This window comes from Gouania willdenowi, chromosome 13 (assembly GCF_900634775.1).
Source record: "Gouania willdenowi chromosome 13, fGouWil2.1, whole genome shotgun sequence".
Taxonomy (NCBI): Eukaryota; Metazoa; Chordata; class Actinopteri; order Blenniiformes; family Gobiesocidae; genus Gouania; species Gouania willdenowi.
Genome location: NC_041056.1, coordinates 16,865,029 through 16,885,833, shown reverse-complemented (window position 1 = coordinate 16,885,833; position 20,805 = coordinate 16,865,029). Strand labels below are relative to the sequence as shown.

Sequence of the window (20,805 nt, the reverse complement as noted above, 5' to 3'; positions counted from 1 at the left end):
ATGTGACTGAGCTACGGCACCAAACACAGGCGATTACTGGAGGACAGAGCTTCAAAGGCCTCATATGTCTCGTAAACAGTAATATATTGTGAATAAATCTATATATACAGTAGTAGAACAAATATTGTAGATTATGGCCAAGGAATGAGTGACCACGAAGGATGAGAAGCAAATAAGTGCCATGGTTCAGGATGATCTGCTGAGGTGGTGAATAAGCCAGAATTTTCCAGGCAGCTTTTACATCGACTAGATCACAATGTTAATGATTTAAAAAAGGAGACAGAGATATTATACAGAAAACTGACACAACTCTCTTCCTGTGGTTGTTGCCACTTATGTGTCAAAATTTCAGTTAAAATGTAGCCTCTGAGCATGTCGCGTTTTAACTATTTAACATTTCATGATGATTTGTAACTGTCCAAGTTCATTTCAGTTGCATAACAGCAAAAATGCTGCAGGTTCTCATCAGCAAAATGATTTTGTCATTTGCTGTTCAAAAGTCACTTCAGCATGAATTAAAATCAACATTTGACATTCTATATCTGTGACAGTGATGACAAATTTTTACGTTTAAAACAATTTGTTCCTCCCCATCCCCATTAATTAAAACAGGCCAAACTCAAAATGATAATCATCTCAAAAATGATATCTTATCTATATTTTGAAATTTTCATTATCATAAAAATAGTCACGAAAAAGAATAAATGCATTGACAGGTTCTAATACCTCACCCTAGCTTTGCAATGACTTTAAATGCTTCCTATTAAGGGAAAACTGTGATATTGGTGACATATTTCAGTCCATCTGTAATACCAATAATCCTCAATACACTATTCTATTTTTTTCCTTCCCAATAAAGCACTCCAACCAACACTCGCACATAACAGACACGGCCCACTGCAACTAACTCTCGTTATGCAGCAGTTGATATGATCTACATTCATCCCATTAGATTCTTAAAGTCTTCATCTGTTTCCATTTTCTTTTATTTGGTAGATCCTGTTCGGTTTTCCTCTGCCCCCCCTTCCCAAATAAACAGAAAAAAATATTCCATACCCAAAAGAGGACAGGGGGAAACAGAGCCACTAGAAAATGCAATATTTCTGTTTTTAATATCAAGGTCTATAAGATCAGGGCAGAGATGGGTTCCATGGCAATATGTTTATTTATATAGTTTAAAGGAGGGGAAAAAATCTGCCTATCGGCGTATGTATTTGTGGAAGCCCGAGCTTCAGTATCCGAGCTCATCTCATATGAAAAATAATGTTGTGTATGGCTATACTTTTATATATAATGGCAATATAGGATCAGAGCTCTTTTACAATGTGCCATACTTCAGGCTAGGGCTAACAGCATTTTATGACCCGCCAGTAGTTCATCTTCATGTCTCAGGCAGGCAGAAGCGCTGCATAATAATGTCGTTTCCTGCCCCCAAATGCTATTTCACAGGCCGGGACTCATTTCTCAAACTTCACCACTTTTACAATTTCCTAAACTTTTATTCCCGTCATTATCACAAACAAGATTTCATTACGTATTTAGAATGTAAACAAGTCTGAGTAATGACACTTGCCCACCTTCCTGGAATCATTCCTGTTGATGGCTTTATCTCAGACTTGTGTGTTCATATTGTATGGACACACACACACACACACACACACACACACACACACACACACAATCACACAAGCACGTTTATACCAACACACATTATCCAAGAGCAGCCATAAAAGAACTATGTATACATATACTGGTTGCAGTAACAGCTCTATAGTGTGTGCGTGCGTGCATGCATGCATGTTTTTGATAAAGGGGGAGGCGGCGGAGAGTTTTATACTCAACTCACATAAATCATGTAGAAGAAAAATGAGCAAATGTGGAGGCTAACTCATCATCTCCCCATCCGGAGAAAATGAAATTCACTGGAATACCTATCAAAACTGCAATCATCCAGAGATAATATCTTCTTTGGTCTATCTGCACTTTCCGATTTAATTTCCTCCATGCCCTTGACATCCAGCGATACCATTAAGATGAAGCACATACAGTAAGGGAGTAGTTCTCACGTTTGATATATGAGATCTCGGAGCTTAATGTAATATCATCATTTGGAAATTAATGCAATCTTTCTTTTGTTTGGGAGTTGGTTTTTTAGGGGACACACGAGGAGACGGGCAACAAGAGACAGAGATGGGGACACATGATGAGGAGACACCGGTATGTGATGGGGGGGGGATAAAAAGATGAAGGGGATGGATTTAGTATTTTGTGGGCCCGCCCTCCCTTCTCCTTTCGTATAAGAATGACATGCAATTATGTCTGGACCTACCCCAAGTCAGAGGTCACTCAAATTACTTCATCATTTAGCCGAGGCGTTGAGATGAGAGAGAGAGCAAATGACTCCCCCCACCCCATCTCTCTCTCTCTCACACACGCACACACACACACACACACGCATGAACGCACACACACACCACTGCTGCTGCTGCTTTGATCATCCCAACCCCGACCGTCACATCAAATATCATGAAATCATTAGTGTAATAAGCATGGAAATCTGTTTGCAGATTATCAATGTTTTCTCATTTCCCTTCCCCCCCCATAGATGTTGTCACCTCTTTATCCATACGTTCATATTAAAGAAAAAACAAGGACAACTAAAGACAGAGCGGAATGCAGATGAGATATTTCAAATTTGACAACAAAGACAGAGAAAAGTCGTATATCTCGTCATATTTTACCAAACTCACCGCCGCATTTTGTGATGCAAGGTTTTTGTCGCACTGCAGCGGCCCCCGAGTTCTGCTCTGGGTTGCAGCTGTTGGCAACTATCTGTCATTAGGCCAGTGATGCCATTTAGACGAGTAAACTCTTCAACCCACTCTGGGATACTAATGCACCAACATCTATTGATGAAGTAAGCCATGTGGACAACTGACAGGTGATGCATTAAGACTTTGGAGAGGCTTCACACGAAATGACCTTTCGTAAAAGCACTGACACTACTTATGAAAAGCAGAGATGTGGGCTATACTTTTAGCTAGAATTAGTAAAGAAGAGGATGTGTAAAACCAAATGGGATCATACATAAATGGGAAAATGTCAGATTTACCTCACCTACTACATAAGCAGCGCAACAACAAAGAAAACCTTGTTTGATTTAACCAAAAAAAAAGTCTAAAAGAAATGTTTGATTTGAGCAGGTTTTAAACATTTATTGTCAAATTATTGCCCAAAATGACAATTCCACCAATTTAAGAACTCAACCCAACCTCTACACTGACCTCTACAACAGCCTCCACCCTCGTGCTCTGACATTTCCCTACAACGACTGATGATGTATCTAATCACACCACATTTATCCACAACTCCCCTCTTCTTTGCTGCATCCTCAGGCAATTGTTTGCGTTGGAACGATGAGTACAGCTGCTGATTGAGTCTGTAATCCTGATGAGGCTGATTCTTTATGTATTGATCAAGCTGCCGGCTTTCTTCCAGTTCGCTCTAAAAAGCGCTGCATCTGGACTGATTAGCTACTGTAGGCCACATCTTCTTCCACCTCTTTACCCCAGAGCAAAAACATTTGTCCAGCTAAGACTCACATTTTTGTGTGTGTGATCACAAGATTATGTGTGTATTTGCAAACGCAGACGCTAACGGAGAGCACTGGGAGCAATTAACTTCAGATTTCCTCTGCATATAGCTACTGATCGTGCTCTGGCAATCTGCTGAAAAACAAACAATGTGAAGGAAAAACAAATCTCTAACAACTAAGATCCTAACTACTCAACTAATTACTTCACAAGTAATACCTATACATGTAATTTTATAAAATAAAGATAGGAAAGATATTCATTAAAGTGAAACCAACTACAGATTATGTAAAATTGTATTGTTCTATTACAGAACAGCAAAGCCTACACATCATTTAACCAAATATATTCAAAACTTAGCACTGAAGATGAACCAATGCTCATTTAAAATTCCATTAAAGCTTACAAATACTAAACTGAAGCCAACTAAATATATCATACAAAACAAGATGTAGCACAGACATGAGTAGCGCTTGACAAGAGGGAATGAGAAATCCTAATACTTTTATTTATTATATTTTTAATGACTATTTTCCAACTGTTTTATTGCTTATTTTATGTCACTTTTTTATTTGCGTCAGTTTTCTATAACTTTAGTTGTAGATATTTGAAAGAAACCCATAAAAATGATGTGCCAAGAATGACTGTACAGCAAATTCATCATTGTTTTACAAACTATTTAAAACTTGGTCTGGGCCATATACAGTATCAAGATTTACAAAATATATCAAGTTTTCTATTTTAACGATATAGCGACTTCTGCTCTGCACCAACACCCCTCCCAGTACAGAGTCAACATGATGGAGACAGCCAGAAGAGTTGAACCAACTGTGATGACTTTCTATGCGTGACCGGCTAACTGTGGGAGGCACAGCAAAGATGTACAGTTGTCCCATGTATAGCTCCCTTAGTTAAATGAGTGTTAAAAGCACTGAAAGACGTGAAGGAAAACAGTGCCTTTATTTCTCTTCTGTAACATCACAAACTCGCTGTGTTTGAGCTTTACCGCAGCAGCTTTCAGCGCATTCCATTAGCTCCGTTCAAACATGTCTCTCTCCAAGTCTTACGCACTTGGAAAGTGGCCCCTGGCCTCCACTCTTAAATGGGCCACATGCTGAAAAGCACAAGATGCTGCAACCCAAGACCTGCCCTGAAAGACGGCACACGACAGAATTTACTTATATATTCCGTCCCTAATGAGAAAAAAAAAACAAAATTGGCACCACGTGTTGACACTGTACTGCGGTTTCATAAAAAAGGCTGTGTGATTTGGATCCAAAAAACTGTTTCTGGTAAAAAAAAAAAAATATTGAGAATTTTATCAAGCCTCAACATTTTGAGAAAAAAATATTGACATACGAATTTTGGTTCATGTCGCCAAGCCATATTTGAAACAAACACTGAAACCAATCTGAGTAACTGAAACTAACCATGCACCACCTACAGTATAATCCCATAATTTCTTCATTGATCAGGTGAGCCATTGCCCATTCATTGTGATACCATGAGTCCTTTCATTGCATGCAGAGACCCTTTATTAAGCAAATAATTATTCAACACCAACATGCCAATGGCAGGAACAGTTTTGCCTTTCAGCATTGGTGTGGCCAAAGTTAATGGTCCTCATTGACATCTATACTCGATAATTTTTTTTACCATCTGTATTTATCCTATTAGCTTGAAACTAGTACATGTAGTGCAATCATTTTGCCAAGAATATTAAATGGAATATTGTGCATATAAAATACATGATAAACTTTGGGGAAATATGAAAAAGTGAGGACAGTGTTAGAATTCAGTGAGGGGGGAATAAAAAGGTAAAAAGGTTAGGGAGTACAGGACAAAGACGTGCATGAGAGTGCATATTGTAACAATATGTGTATTGTTACAAATGTGCAGCGGAATAAAAATCTGCTGTGGCAGGGTGATGACATAGTGTAGAGAGCATAATCAAGAGAAACATCCCAATGCTCAAATAAGATAAGAGTGAACACAGGGAATAGACGTGCAACAGCTATTTGCTGGAACAAAATTTGTCCAGAAACCTCTGTGAGTCCACAAGAAATTCAGATTCAGAATACTTTATTGTATTTTGAATCTGAATTCTGCCTGTATGGGCTGCTATTCAATCCATTGGAATGGTTTTCTTATTTCTTACTTTGTAAGTAATACCTTTACTTATGTGCGTCTAACTGGAAACAACATACTTTTATTACGTTATTGTAATGTTTGCAAATTTATTGGCTTTCGAAAAAGTTACACCAAGGCAAGTTACACCCTATACAGAGGGTGCACAGTCCACTATCAAGACAGGATTTCTTCATCTGCTGTTATAACTTTGACACAAATGAAAAGATAATGCAAACAAAAGATCATCAAATTACAGAGTACAATAGCCAATTCATTTACAGTTAATATAACAGCCTGTCAAAGCCCGATCTCATTAGATCTCTGAAGCTAAGCAGGTCTGTGCCTGGTTAGTAGTTGGATGGGAGACCACTGAGAATTCCAGGTGCCACAGTGGGGCACAGTTGCTCCAGTGGTATCTGTCATTGAGTCCTTGGGCAAGGCACTTCACCCACATTGCCTAGTATGAATGTAGTGTGTGAGTGAGTGTTGGTGGTGGTCGGAGGGGCTGAAGGCACACTATGGCAGCCTCGCTTCCATCAGTCTGCCCCAGGGCAGCTGTGGCTACAATAGTAGCTTACCACCACTAAGTATGGAGTGAAATAATAATGCCTTATTTGAGTGTCTATGATAAAGCACTACATAAAATCCAATGCATTATTATTATTATTATTATTATTATTATTATTAATTAAATGCTGGAACAATTGTTGAATCAGAATTTAAAAAAACCCAAAGATATTTGCTAGGGTAGAGATGTGCACACTTTAATCAATTTTTTTCTTCATATTTTGTTCTAATGTCATTGCTGCTGCTTGAAAATGCAGCATTCTTTAGAAGTGGTGACACTATCTTATGTGTGGTAATGGTTGATGTACTCATCTCAAGCGCAGTAGTGCAACACGGCCATTAACGTGTGTTGAGGAATTTACAGGTTTTTATGTGTGAAGTGTGGAGAGGAACGAGATTTCTAACAGCCCTGCAACTCCACCTCAGTGGGAGATGAGCTCCATTATTTACAGTTTTATGTCCTGACTCGTAATCAGAGTCTTGCTCTCCACAGGCGGCAGACGACAGGGGTGCAATCTCCATATGAGCATAAACACATCAATAAATTCAAACACTCAATATTCAACAATCTAAATTCACAGATATATATATATATATATATATATATATATACACATTAAAAAACACACATTCTGCTAAATGTGAAAACATGCAACTGTGTGTGTGTCTTCCTCACGGCCCTGGATTGTTTTCAACTTCTGTCTTCTTTTGATGAAAATGAAGACAAAGTGCTAACTAAGGAGGGAAAGCAAATATACAATATTGGAACTTAATGATGACCAAAATAGAAAAGCAGACACAGCTGAACATCAGCTGAGAGTTCTTCACCATTAAGGGTTATGATTTCTTTTTAATTATCTAATAAGTCAAGGGGAGGTCTCAGTTCTTCTTCAAAGACTTTTCTTAGACTAATAGTGTGAGTTTTAGAGAAATCCTTGTTTAAAAAAAATGTTTTAAAACTATTTTTATCTCCAATATTTGTTTATTCTGTGAACTGTCAAAAATACACCAAACCAGAAGTTCCCAAACTTTTTACAGTCCCATACCCCTTCAGACAGTTAACCTGAAGCCATGTCATATACGATGTAACCCTACAGAGAAATTTGTCTCTAACTTTTACCTATCCTGTTAAGAAATAATATATAATAAAAAAGACTAATAATCTATAAGCACACAAGAAAACATCCTATTCAGAATTATCACACTATTTATTTATTTATTTATTTATTGAATTAGCCTACTGGCATATTCAGTGAGAAACTATTTTACTTTTTTTCTTTTTTTGAAAAATAAATCTACCAAACATTTGTTGATTGAACATATGCCATATGTGTGATTTGTGGGAATGCATGGAGGCTCCTGACTGCTGGTGTATTTAAGGTATATTCTAATTTCTAATGTTGTCATGCTGTTTTGAATTTTTATTCCAGTTCCCCCTGTGACAATTTGCGTACCCCACTTTGGGAACCTATGGTCCCGACCAGTGATTCTAAACTGGTGGGTCGGGACCCAAAAGTGGGTCGCGGACAGCTGGTCAAAAATAAATAAATACTTAATGTCTTGTGTTTTATTTTGAAAGAAATTTTTGCAGAGGAAAATATACAGATTTATGTTTTATATATATATGTGTTTTCAACATTAAAAAAAAAAAAAAAGAATTTGGTCGGTTGAAATGCCCTGAGAAAAAATAATTAGGATTGTTGAGGGATCATTTAGCGTTTTTTGTTTTATTATTTGCTGGTAAACTTGATTTTCTTAATTAATTGATTTAGTTATTTATATATGTTGGTTTTTATTATTATTATTAAGTTTTTTTTTTTTTTTTTTTTAACGTTAAAAAAAAAAAAAAAATTATTATTATTAAGTATATGCGTATTCACTTACATACTATCCCACCACTACATAACCATTTTAAAAACATCAGGGCCTGCAGTGGGTCATTAAACAAGGTCGGAGAGTAAAGAACACACAATGTTTTATCGACTAGTATGATTGCTAAAATAAGTAGAGAGTGCACCAAATAATCCATTTGACTGTCTGATTGTGGACGGACTATGATTTCAAAATCAATGTTGTGTAAAATGTTCATGCTAAAACATTCATCGGAAATGATTATTTAAGGTGACTTTGTCAAAATAAACAAGTTAACTCATTTTTGCTGAGGTATTCAATGTTTGAAATGTGTCTGCACCACTTAAAGACAGTTTCACTTATGTTGCATTTAAATTAGTTTCCATTCCTTCAAAGGAAATAAAAAAGAAGAAAAAAAAAACTAACTCTAAGACACAGGCTCCTCATAATGTTTGCCAAGACATTCTGCCCATACTCATATTGATTAATGCTGTTTATGCATCTAATCCTCTCTTGAATAATTCACACCACCTTTTATGGAGCTCTGCATCAATCACACCTGCAGACCAACCCACAGACGGCTCCAAACCCAAATGAGACATTACTATATTGTGCGCTATATTTAATGTGAATCATTGAACTCCAACTCATGAGAGAGACATCTGTGCTCCACTTAGTGCTCTCCAAACGGCCCACAGTGGTATTATACACACAAGTTTATATCAACGATGCAACATGAGAGCTATCAAATAAGAGATTTGAAGCATGTTTAAAAGTACCTTTTTACAGCGCAACCCATACAATTGATTTGTAAAATAGCAATTGTACAGGTGTCCTAAAAAAAGCAGTAGTATTTAGGGCTGAACAATTTTGGAAAATAATTTAATTGAGATTTTTTTTTCCTCAATGTTGCGATTATTTTTTCAAGGGCCTCTTGTCATGTATTTGTCAATGAACACAAGCAATAAATCAATCTGTTTAATAATAAACAATTTCAGATGTATTTAAACATATTTAAATATACATTTTAAAGCACAGATTACAACAATAACGCAAACAAATCTGTGGTTTTACCTCTTCAACATATCTAACTAACCTCACGCTTCATGAAACACATGGACAGCACTTCTTAAACACTCTCTGAACTTAACAGGACAGTATAAGACGGGACAAGAAAACAATAAAAATGAAAATAAAAATAAATCGCAGCCTTTGTGTTTAGAACATTTGCATAATATAATATTGCAAATGCAATTAATTATTCAGCCTTACTAGTATTGCAACTCCTGCACAAACAGTCTTCCTTTGTTTTTTTTCCTTCACCAACAGTCTTCAAATGTGATAACAAATCAACGAGAACTGCAGTTTTTAGACGAAAGATGGAGATTCACTCGGAACAGTTTAAAAGTCAGGGTCACTCACTCGGCACTGCGGCACATTCAGGGTCATTTGCGTAACGCAAGGCAGGTGGTGTTAAGGGGGGGGGGGTCATTTGCGTAGGGTGCTGAGACCTTCCGTTTAATATGCAGGGATGCAAGAGAGGGAAGGTCATGTGACATCCGCAGAGACCCAGGACCCTCACTGACCCCTGTCTATAATTCATCCTCGGGAATATGGGGCACGTGGAACCTTGATTTCTTCCCACCCAAAAAGAAGAGATAAAACCTTTTCCCTAAGTTGCACGGCACTCTGACCCCGTATGAAAGCGAATGGTGAGAAAAACCAAGGAAACGATCATTAATTTTTTAAGGATATCCCAGGAGAGAGATTCCAGCAGGTCTTCAATTCAGGGAGGGAAAAAGACTAAAGAAAAGGTCCCGTGATGACAAAAAGGAAATTATTTGGGAGCAATGTCTCTATGATAAGAATACGCTCTCTTTCTATAGGAAATTTTTAATTATAGAACCATTCAAAATGATTGTCATATACTTGTGAGTGTTTAGGCAAAAAAATAGGATTAATAAAATGTTATTATGAAAGCTAGACTGGAGAAGCTGTCTCCCATCATTCTCCCTGCCTGTTAGCTTCAGTTATTCTGCTATTGCGTACATTTCAATAGAAATGCAGATATTAAAGTGTTGTGTCAGTGTGCAGGTGCACGTGCATGTGATTGAAAACTTACCAAATGTTCTAATCTGGCTTTGAGGTCCATGGCTTCCCTGAAACACAGCAACACATTGACGCATTGTCATTGTACATATTTTTTCATGTATTTTTTTCTCCAACAAACTTAATAAAAAAACAGAATAATACAAAATAAATGAATAATAATGAACAAAACCAGACAAAAGTCACACAAATCAACATTTTAACACATTTACATACAGATAAAAATGTCTAGTGATATCAACAAAAGAAAAGTTTTAGATGAGATTAAAAAAACTGCACAAAATATAAAAAAATAAATAATTAATTAACCTTTCAGACCATACATACCATACATTTTGCATGTACACCAGGCAAAGGTTAAATAATGTTGCCACCACATTGCTGGCAGTCATAATAATAATTTCAAACAACAAAGCAAAAGCTGGGAGCTTATTATCAAATTGTGAATGATTATTGGGTAGCAACAACAGAATGGGGAGCAAAGGAAGTGGAGGAGGAGGAGGTGGGAACCGTCTGCTTTACAAAGAGCAAATTGGAAGTAAATAATACATGCAATTTGAGCTCTTTTCGAATTTGCAGCAGTGGAATTTAAAAGATCAAGAGGACACAAACGGCACCCTTCCCCGATCGCAGCACCCCTCTCCCAACTCTGGCCTCCATTACTGACAACACCAAGCTGGCTGTGGTGCTTCCTGATGTGTGTGTGGGTGTGTGTGTGTGTGTGTGCACAGAGAGAGAAAGAGGGGCAGGCTTATCGACAGGCTTCAGTTGCTAATGCAGCCGGCAGCGTCACAGTGTAAATCTACACCATCTCTAAAATTACATACTGTCTATTCCATCCCACCCTCCATCTATCCATCAGGCTATGTCCCCGTCCCAATCTGACCACAAGCACAACCCATTCCCCTCACATTAACTTCTCTGAGAAATGTGTTAAAGAAACACAGAGAAATATTTTTTTTGAAGTCTGACAAACTATGAAAACAAGTGAAAAGATCTTTACGTCTTTATTCTTTTTCTGTCTGAGCTGCAAATAGACAAGTCAGCCACTTAAGGCAAACTTCATCTAGCTGTAATTACATTACATTCTGACAAACACCCCGCCACATTCATTATACATGACGGGCGCCCGGCAACCAGACAGCAAGACATTTGTTACCGTGGTGACAGCGTGTGTAATCCGCTAATGAAGCGCAATTAGTGAGAAACAATCTAACACAGGGGAGACGAAGGACTCGATGCCTCCACCTCTGCTTGTTTCCCGCTGCTTTCTTCTTCCTCTCTTTCCCCTCTCACCCTCCTTTTTTTATGAACACTTTTTATATTCTGATTCAACCTTTTATAATCTAACAATCTTTCATCTTTTGCACCATTTTAATCATGGACAAGCTGTCCTTAGCTATATCAACCAGAGCAAACATGATCACTTGGTCCATTAAAGATGCAGACGCACCATTTTACATTCCTATCTCTCTTCTCAAAACATCATATAATATGATCTTCGGGGACTGAGCTTTCGTTTCCTCCTATCTCTCTTCACTCTCTCTCGCTCACTTCCTACCCTGTGCCTTCAACGCGGAGGCAGCATCGATTTCTGAATTACGCCACAATATTAAATAATTAATATACTTGCCATGATTGATGTTATGCATTAGGCCAATATTAGGTTATCAATCAAAATCCACTTGGTTTAATGTAATAATATTGAAAATGTGTCAGTGCCTGTTCATCCAATTTGTAGTGGAGGAAGGCCAGACAGTATTGGTGATGTAGCACAAGGCCTCAGAGACACAATGGCCTGCTTACTACAACCACAAGAGTACATTACAGCCTGATCACACAGCAGGGGGGGGAAAGAAAGAGAGAGAGAGAGAGAGAGAGAGAGAGAGTAGAGTGACAGAAATGGAGGTGAAGACGAGGCGGAAGCAGACAGAAGGTGATTAGTGACGCACTATGGCAGGTTTGGTGCGTTGAGAAGCATGTCAAATTATTTAGTTTGCATTTTATGAGAAAACAACTTTGTATTCCTTACATTCAAGCAAAATGACCTGAAATTGTTTTCATGAAGTTGGAGATCTACTTTTTATATCCAAGAATTGTATAAATTAAGGAGGTTGACATCAATCACTACTGATAATATGTTGTTTAGTGGTAATAACTAATAATTATTTATTCCTATTCTATACCTGGTTTATCCTTTACTGCAGGACTGTTGGTGATATCCCACAATCCACCAGCCCGTGGTTCACTAAAAAAGTGCATAAAAACACATCTTCCACAGCTAATGCAGTGGTCCCCAACCTTTTTTGCATTTTGACCCCATTTTATGTCACATTTTTAGTGACCCCAAAGACATTTTCTTCTTCTAGAATTAGTTTTCAAATCATGTTTGTTATACTGTGTTAAAAATACAGAGTAACCAGATAGTTTCATACTGTATTTTATTTATTTATACTGCATTTTATTTAAACATACATATATACACAGAATATAGTTGTTTAACATTGTGTTTTAGTTTGAAAAAGAATAATAATTAAATATACAGTATATATATATATATATATATATATATATATATATATATATATATATATATATATATAATTCAATAATTAATTTATTGATAATTACTAGAAATTTCAGGCAACCCCACTAAAATTCCTGGTGACCCCACATGGGGTCATGACCCCAACCTTGAGAAAACACTGCGCTAATGGGTTTAAAACTATGGAATGTTTTTCATTTATTTATTATCAAAATCAAACTCTTTTTAAAAAAAATAGTAACAGGTAATATTGTTAAGACTACACATGTTTCTTACAAATGGCACAGCTCTGTTACGGATTTGACACTATTTGGCAAAAATGTATACATGCACAGGGAAAACATACAAACTAATACTTTCTCACAGTAAAACAGCATAGGTAGCCTAAAGAACAGTGTATTCCATTATTACACCTTATTCAGAATTCACATCAACACATCTTCAACAAACAGCAGCATAGAACCTTTAGATTCAGGACATTTGGGTTCAGGAGGTGAATGCTCTTTCAAACTCTTTAATTCCTGTCAGAGAACGGTAAGCGAGCAGATGAGGGGGGCCAAGACAGAGACAAATGTACTGTTGTCCTAAGAAATGGTCATTAGTTATCTGTACTTAATTAAGTAAAACTAGACAAACAAGTGTGAGTGTTAAACTGCCCACCACAGTCGATATTGACCAATTCACCTTGGTCTCTGGATCCATCACACTGTCTGCCAGCACTCCCAGCTCCCTCTCTCCTCACTTTCCTTTAATCTCTTCTGTATCTGTGACCTCTCTTTCTTCCTGCATCTTCCACGCCATCCACGCTTGCCCATTACTCACTGTACACGCTCTGCGTCACTGCCGTTTTTCAGCTTTTGCACTCAAATGATTCATTTTAAGTTTCTGAGTCTCTTTTCCTCCTAGTATCTCCCATGCTTGTCATTCTGCGCTGTCCCAGACCCCTGCCTGTCTTTGACTCACTCTCACACTCCTCACCCTCATCTGGCTCTCCCCGACTCTTGCACTAGTAGGGGATTAATTACAGATTTGTCATTTGTGCTCAAGTTTCTCATAATTGCATTAGTTCTCAAGATTCTTAAAAAACTCCCTTTCCTTTCCTTCTTTGACACTCAGGCTTTCCTTTTTTTTCTTTTTCTGCTGCTCTTTTGACACAGCGGAGATGAATTTCTTTAGTCAGTCAATGGAAGTGACAGAGGGACTTGAAATGCAAAGGCAGGTATCTGATTTCCAGCTCACAGAGCTACCCATTAACCCAGCACTCATCAGTCATGCAGTGGAGAAGCTTTAACCTTTCTACTACAAGTTACCATAAAGATGCCAAACACTAAGAATGCTTCCAAACATTCAAGTGGTAATTGTTTACTTTCGTCTAATGACCAATAGCAGAGAATCAAGTGTTGTGTGACTCCATTTTGCCCCTAAAAACAGCATGAATTTGTGTGGTTTACTCACACAGTTTGAAAAGAAACTGTAATCGAAGGTTGCACCAAAAATCTTGGTGAATTAAGGTTGAGGTAAAATCTTTGTTACAATAGTTCTAAATAACGATGTTTTTGGGGCTCATTATGCTGATGGTTACGCTTAGGTAGTTTAATGTATTGTTGGTTTGCCAGATTTTTAAAACTCCCCGAATGGCTCGACAATTAGCAAATCCTTTGAGAAGTTGGAGAATAAAAAGCATTTATTTTTTATCAAGTCCAAATTTGGTGCATTAGGTGTTAAAAGTATTTGTATAAAGTTGATTTGATCATGAAAACATTTAAGTTTGAATACATTTATTGTACAAAGTGATCTTTTTACTGTTGTTTGCATGTATCTTATTTACAAGAAATGTCCAGAAAGAAAACACAATTTTAAAAATAAAATGTACAATAAAAATTCAGGAAAGCTGATCAAGTTGTCCATACAGAGACGTTTTTTTTAATTTGAATTTTCACTTCCTTCACTATCTTCAACTGATTGTAACACCAACAGTAGTTTTGGATACAGTAGTAGTTAGTGGTGGTGTGCCATCACACCGTAAAAAAGCCTGACTAAGTTTAGACACACTGTAATATCAGACATCAAAAGCCTAAAGTTGTTTTATGTTAGTAATACCTTCTTGAATGTTTAACTAAGCTTGTGTTACCTGGGGTCACATGGACAGTCACAGGCTGGGATTGGGATTATTTCATCTGCAACATGTGAACATAAAACATCAGTCCTAAAACTTAACTTCCAATTCTCTGTAAGGAAAGCAATCAATTATGGGATGTCAGTAAATCTACTGTATGTAGAATTATTTAGGGATAACAGAAGCCCAACATTACAAATATTTCCACAAACTTCGTTCATTTTACAATCGATACCACAAACCCAAAAGTGGCTGTTCTTAGATAATAACAAAGGAGGCTCACGAACAAAAATCAACAACAAAACAAAGTTAGGGTTTTTTTGTTTTAAGTGTAAACAACGACCATGCGTGTATAATATACAGTGATATAAGCGTTACTCCTATAAAAAGCACTACTGTTCTTTAAAGCTACACATTAGCTGCAAAGGATGAAAATCTCTCGACTCTTACACTAATGTCACTCAGAGATAGGCCTGGGCCGATAATCAATAAATCAATTAACCGGATGATAAATGAAAATGAACTCGATAAGTTTGCCTGATTTGATATATTTTGCCATATGCATGCGTATTTTGTTTTCCTTGTCTTTCGCCTCCAAACAGGCTGGATGACAACACCTGAGCATGTTTGTTCCATAGCAGAATGAACGGAGTAGTGCTGCATTCGATTGCACTCGGAACCCGCAAAGACCCAGGTCATCAATTTCGACGTCAGAGGTAAATGCGTTTCATTCAGGAAGCTCGGAAAACATGACAGGCCACAGCAGCTCGCCTGTTTTCCAGAGTTTTAGCCTCTGAAAAGTGGTGTGTGGCTACAGACGGGACACTGTTTAAAGCACAGAAAAGTCGATTTAGCTTATCATGGGCCCTTTAAGTCAGATTTGAACGCACCAGTGGGGGGACGCAGGGCCGCTAGCGTACACACACACAGAGCAGCGTGTGAGAACCAACATCAGAAATATTTGGTGGAAAAAAAACAATTGCCCAGTCAAAGGCCACAGCACCGGTGCGGGACTATTTAGGTTTCAAACCAATTGACCAAGGTGAGCCAATCAACACGGACAAGCCGGTATGCCAACTTTGCTCAAAAGTGGTGGCAACAAAAAAGGGCAACACCAAAACTAAATGCCCACCTAAAGCATAACCACCCAACCCAGTTTTCCAAGGTGGGGAATAAACACGGCACCGTGCGATGCAGAGCCATTGTCCCAACAGTCAACACTGACTGAGGCGTAAATAAAAACGATACAGTGCAAAATGGTGTGCCAGCTCAGAGAGAATGTTTAGCACAGCTGGTAAGATTACTACTCCAAATAAATCCTGCCTTAACCCCTACAAGGTCAACATGTTGGTGTTCCTTGCTCAGAATCTACCAAACTAAAGTAGCTACAGATTTGCTTGTGGCCTGTTAAGACATCTGCTTATATGGAAATGTTTATATTGTTACTCTGCATTTTTTGTTTAGAAAGGTTCTAACTGGATTGGAAGTGTTACCTGTTAAGGAATGTACAACTATGCCTCAATGTATAATGTTTATTGCAAGTGCAATTTTGTTGAAACTTTATAAACCATTTTATTTATTGCTTTGGTTGTGTGTGGTTTTGCATTTGAGTGGGGTTTTTTTTTTTAAACAGAGAAAGGGTCTATTTTATTGTTTTTGTTTGTGATATTTATTAAAGTGCAATTTCCTGCTAACGGAGTCCATTTTATTTTAATTGTTTGTTTTATTTGTTAAAGATATTTAAAAGTTCTTGACATTCCAATTACAATGGTAAACAATACTAATGAGAAATACAAGTTGATTGCATTTGAAAGGGTGTACTTGCATTATTATGATATGTTATCATTACATTAGAGGTTAATTTGGTATAATGGTTTATGGTTTGTGGGCAATAATTTATGGGACAATATATCGTCCGGTGAAATCTGTTATCGGCCCAGGCCTAGTCAGAGATAGTGAGGAGAGGAACAGAAGAGGAGGACAGAACACCAGAACTATATAAAAGCGACATCACTCATAAGTGCCAACCTGGATCAGTGTGTGTTTGAGTCTACGGTTGTGAGTGTGTGCGTGTGTACAGTATGTGTGTAAATGCTTTATTTGCCACAGCCTTGACAAGCATGTCATTGAGCATTCATGTGCTATTTGACTGCTGATGGAATAGCTGGCACATTTATTAAATAGTCAATGTGATGGGGACAGCGCAGCAAACACACACCTTAATACACACCGACACGCACATACTAAGGAATAAACATACATGCATACAAGCTGAAACAGTACACACACACACACAGCTTTCCCTTAGCACTGATTGCCATCTCCAGGTTCCTTTTTTAAACAGGACAGCCAATTGAAATTGAAATTGTATTCTAGTGTGTGCTATCAGAGCGACCTCTCAGGGTTTTTATACAGCTAAGAGGAGGGACAGGCGCACTCCCGGGGAGAGAAAAGAAAACAGGGTAAGTCGGATGCTGTCACTCTTCAATGCAGAACACACAGGATGAACAAAAACAGACTTTAACTTTAAAGCTTTCTATATAATCCAGCTTGCACGCAAGCTAGTGGGGAGAGCCTTTACTTTAGCATGATCCTAAAAAGGTAAAAAAAAATATATATAAAAAGGGCAGTCTATAAAAACTTGTGCTAACAAATTCATCACTTTATTTTTATTTTTTTCTCTCAGAGCCGTTTTAAGTGCAGTCGATAAAAAGGTTAAGAGGGGAAAAGTATATATGAAAGTGTTGGTGTTCTTGCTTTTTCAGCTAAAAACACACACAGACAAACTGACAATACAAACATTAATCTGTGCCTCAAATTTGAAGTAAAATGAGCATGAGAAAGCAGTTTAAGGATTAAAGTCTGGCAAGTCGAAGAGTGATCATCATCATCTATCGTAGTTAATAAGAAGTTAGTATGATGGATATTTATTGAGCCTTTCTAAAATGTTAAATGCATCTGTAATACATCGAAAATTTAAAAACCACCAATAGCTAAAAGCAGGTGTTTTGGTCAAAAAGTGCAATAACTCTTTACTAACAGGCAATCCATATACAGTATCTATTCTGTACTAGCTCTAGATCACACCCTACCACTGATACATTAATTTACATAACTATCCATCTGTCTTTTATGATAACAATTTTAAACGCAATGTTTTTGTGATTCTTTTTTTGTAAATGTATTGAATGGAAAAGCAATAAACCAAAATTGATCTTGAAATTTTTTGCCGTGACTCACGGAGCCAGGATTTATTGACGTCCTCTACACCGGTTGGGAAAAGCTGAAGGGACACACAGACTTTAGCGCACACATTAATACACCTGTGAAACATCACAGACCAAGTGCGTCTCCCTCCAGACGTCCTGATTCTTCTCCGTCTCAGCTTTCACACAGCGGCTCAGTGCTGAAGGGGGCCGATTTCTGGGGCCAAGTCTTCAAGAAAATTGACTTCTTTTTAGTGTGTTACATAAAGAGAGACAGTAAAACAAAGGCATGGGTAGAAAATGGAAAATCTATTTCCCAGTGGCTTTTCTCAATGGCAACTGGTCCTTTTCATGCCTCCCAATTATAACCTTTCCTGATGAGAGGAATACCTCTTCATTATTGAGAATGAGACAATGACACACTCAAACATTTCTGTCTGCTCCAACACTATGTAGATTGCAGCAGCGATACACAAAGAATTAAACACTGGGCTATACTGCAGGGAGGGGTGGTGGGGTGGAGGGGTGGGGGGAGTTGCTTGTGTTAAAATCACATGTGGAAATCTTTGGCTCTCCTCACAGCCCCAGAAAACCTGATGGGGAACAATGGCAGCCCGGCACAGCATCTGTCATGGCACAATATAAAAAGATGATCTTGGCATGGAATGGACAAAAAAGGAGAGCGAAGAAGAAGGGGGAATGGAGGGAGGGCAAGAGGTAATTCATTTGCAAATCAGGCCCTGGTGCTCAGGTCTATTTCAAGCTACCAGTGGGTGCCAGGAGTTAACAAGGTAATCAGTTTCAATCCTGCCCTTCAATTGTACATCGCACCCTCATCCAGAGAATACCCAGCCCCTTCTATAGGGGCAGAAAAGGGGGGAAACCAATCTGGCTGCGCGCACACACACACGCACACAATACACTGACACAAACACAGACACTCACACACAAACGCAATATCAAAAAACAGTCGTGAAATCTGTTGATGTTTAAGAATGACATTTTTAAGGCCTCATATGCCCAAAATCTCTCAGAAACGCCCTGACCTGCTGAAACCTCATTCTACTTCCTGTGTTCTTTCGTATGCAGGTCTGTGTTTGAAACTCAAAGAAAATAGGATTTTAAGGAAGATGCACAATGATTTTGTTATTTTCCTTCCACCTTCTTCATCCCACACATACTCCACTGTCTCTTTTAAAATGCAAAAAAATTATTTTATTTTTTAGCAAATAAGCTTTTACTGGTATGTTCATTTTTTTTTTTTTTTTATCTCTGAAAACATATAGTTTTGATTTACTTGCATTTTATTTTTATATGTATGATAATGTATTAAATAATGAAAATATTAAGTAAATTATTACAAGCAGAAACATTAAGCTAATCCCCACTTTTGTCTGTTACAGTGTTTTGTGTCTGGAAAAGGCACCATTTTTGTCTGTATTCTTCATGTGTAACTCTTATTATGGTGAGCTTCTCCTTCCTTTCACATCAAGCCACAAGAACAATGTCACTATAAAACTGAACATACTATAAGCCGAGGGTTAAAAAAAAAAAGAGATAAACCAACTATAATCTATTCCCCTTTCCTCTGTATCCCTCTCTTTATTCCATGTCAGCTACAACCGGCTGGTCCAAGAGCCAGATAGTCCCTGTTGGTTCCTCGTCTGCATAATCAATATGACAACCTTATTTTTCTGATGGAATAAGGATTTTGCTGCCAGGTTGTTTTTGTGTGCGAGTGCCCAGTATGCTTCTGGCAAGCCTCAGTCATGGCTCCCTTTAGCCTTAATTAGATTAGGTGCGATTATCCCGGCTCTACCTTACAAGTGTACAGGCCGGATAAAGTGGCCACAAAGACCAGTCTGTCACAGGAACTGGGCTCTGGTCTCTAGTTATCAGGGCCTGAGGAAACACACCGTCAATATTGTTATTCATATCATCCACGCAGGGTTTTCGTCGGGGCTTTTTCTACTTTTGTAGAGTTTTTTTTCCCCTCACCGTTTTCTGTCTATGATGTCAGACGGGCGTAATCGCTACCTCGAGTGAATCTCTTTTTTTTACTCTTAATTCTATCTGCCCATAAGAAGACAAAATAACATGGCCCCAAGCATTCTGTAGTCTGGCCTACAGGGATAGATGTCAGGAGTGTGTGTTTGTGCATATGTGTGTGTGTAAAGCTTGAAGTAAAAGTGCTACAAAGAAAGTTAACCCAAGTCTCACACTAATGCAAATAGGCAAACAGAGCAAAGACTGAGGTGCTTTGAACAGCCTGGTTAAGTACGGTTCACATGGTAACAACTGGAGGAAAAAAAAATCCTTTCTGAAAACCAGAATCGAGACTAGTTGGCTCAACGCTGGAGTTGAATGATCAACATCAACACATTTATAGCACTGACCAACGAAATGAAAGTATCAAATAACTCTCCTTTAAAGACTGAATCTGGCTTCTAATGCTTTCTTATTGCTTTTAAACTCTTGGATGTGTGCTTGAAAATATAATGGTCAGTTCTCAAGTTCGAAGATGCAAAGTGGACACAAAGATTCAAAGTTAAAAACCCCAAAGCGGAAAGTCTTGAATTTCTTCTGTAAGGTAGTTTACCTAGATATGACTACTAAACAAAGCCTGGATTATTAGAAGATGTATACAAATGTTTTTTTTTTCATATCCTTGCAGCAATAAAAGAAGAG

At 37.8% G+C, this 20,805-nt stretch overlaps 1 protein-coding gene across 3 annotated transcripts in view; it reads right to left on the bottom strand.

Moving 5' to 3' along the window:
• rsrc1 (arginine/serine-rich coiled-coil 1) overlaps positions 1–20,805 on the bottom strand; it is a 123,458-nt gene that overhangs the window by 59,697 nt on the left and 42,956 nt on the right. For all 3 annotated transcript variants that reach the window (XR_003675345.1, XM_028464149.1, XM_028464148.1), the window contains exon 5: positions 10,264–10,300. Coding sequence is in view for 2 of the 3 variants with exons in the window: in XM_028464149.1 (XP_028319950.1) it covers positions 10,264–10,300 (37 nt within the window). In the remaining variant the exon portion in view is untranslated. The remainder of the gene's footprint in view (positions 1–10,263; positions 10,301–20,805) is intronic.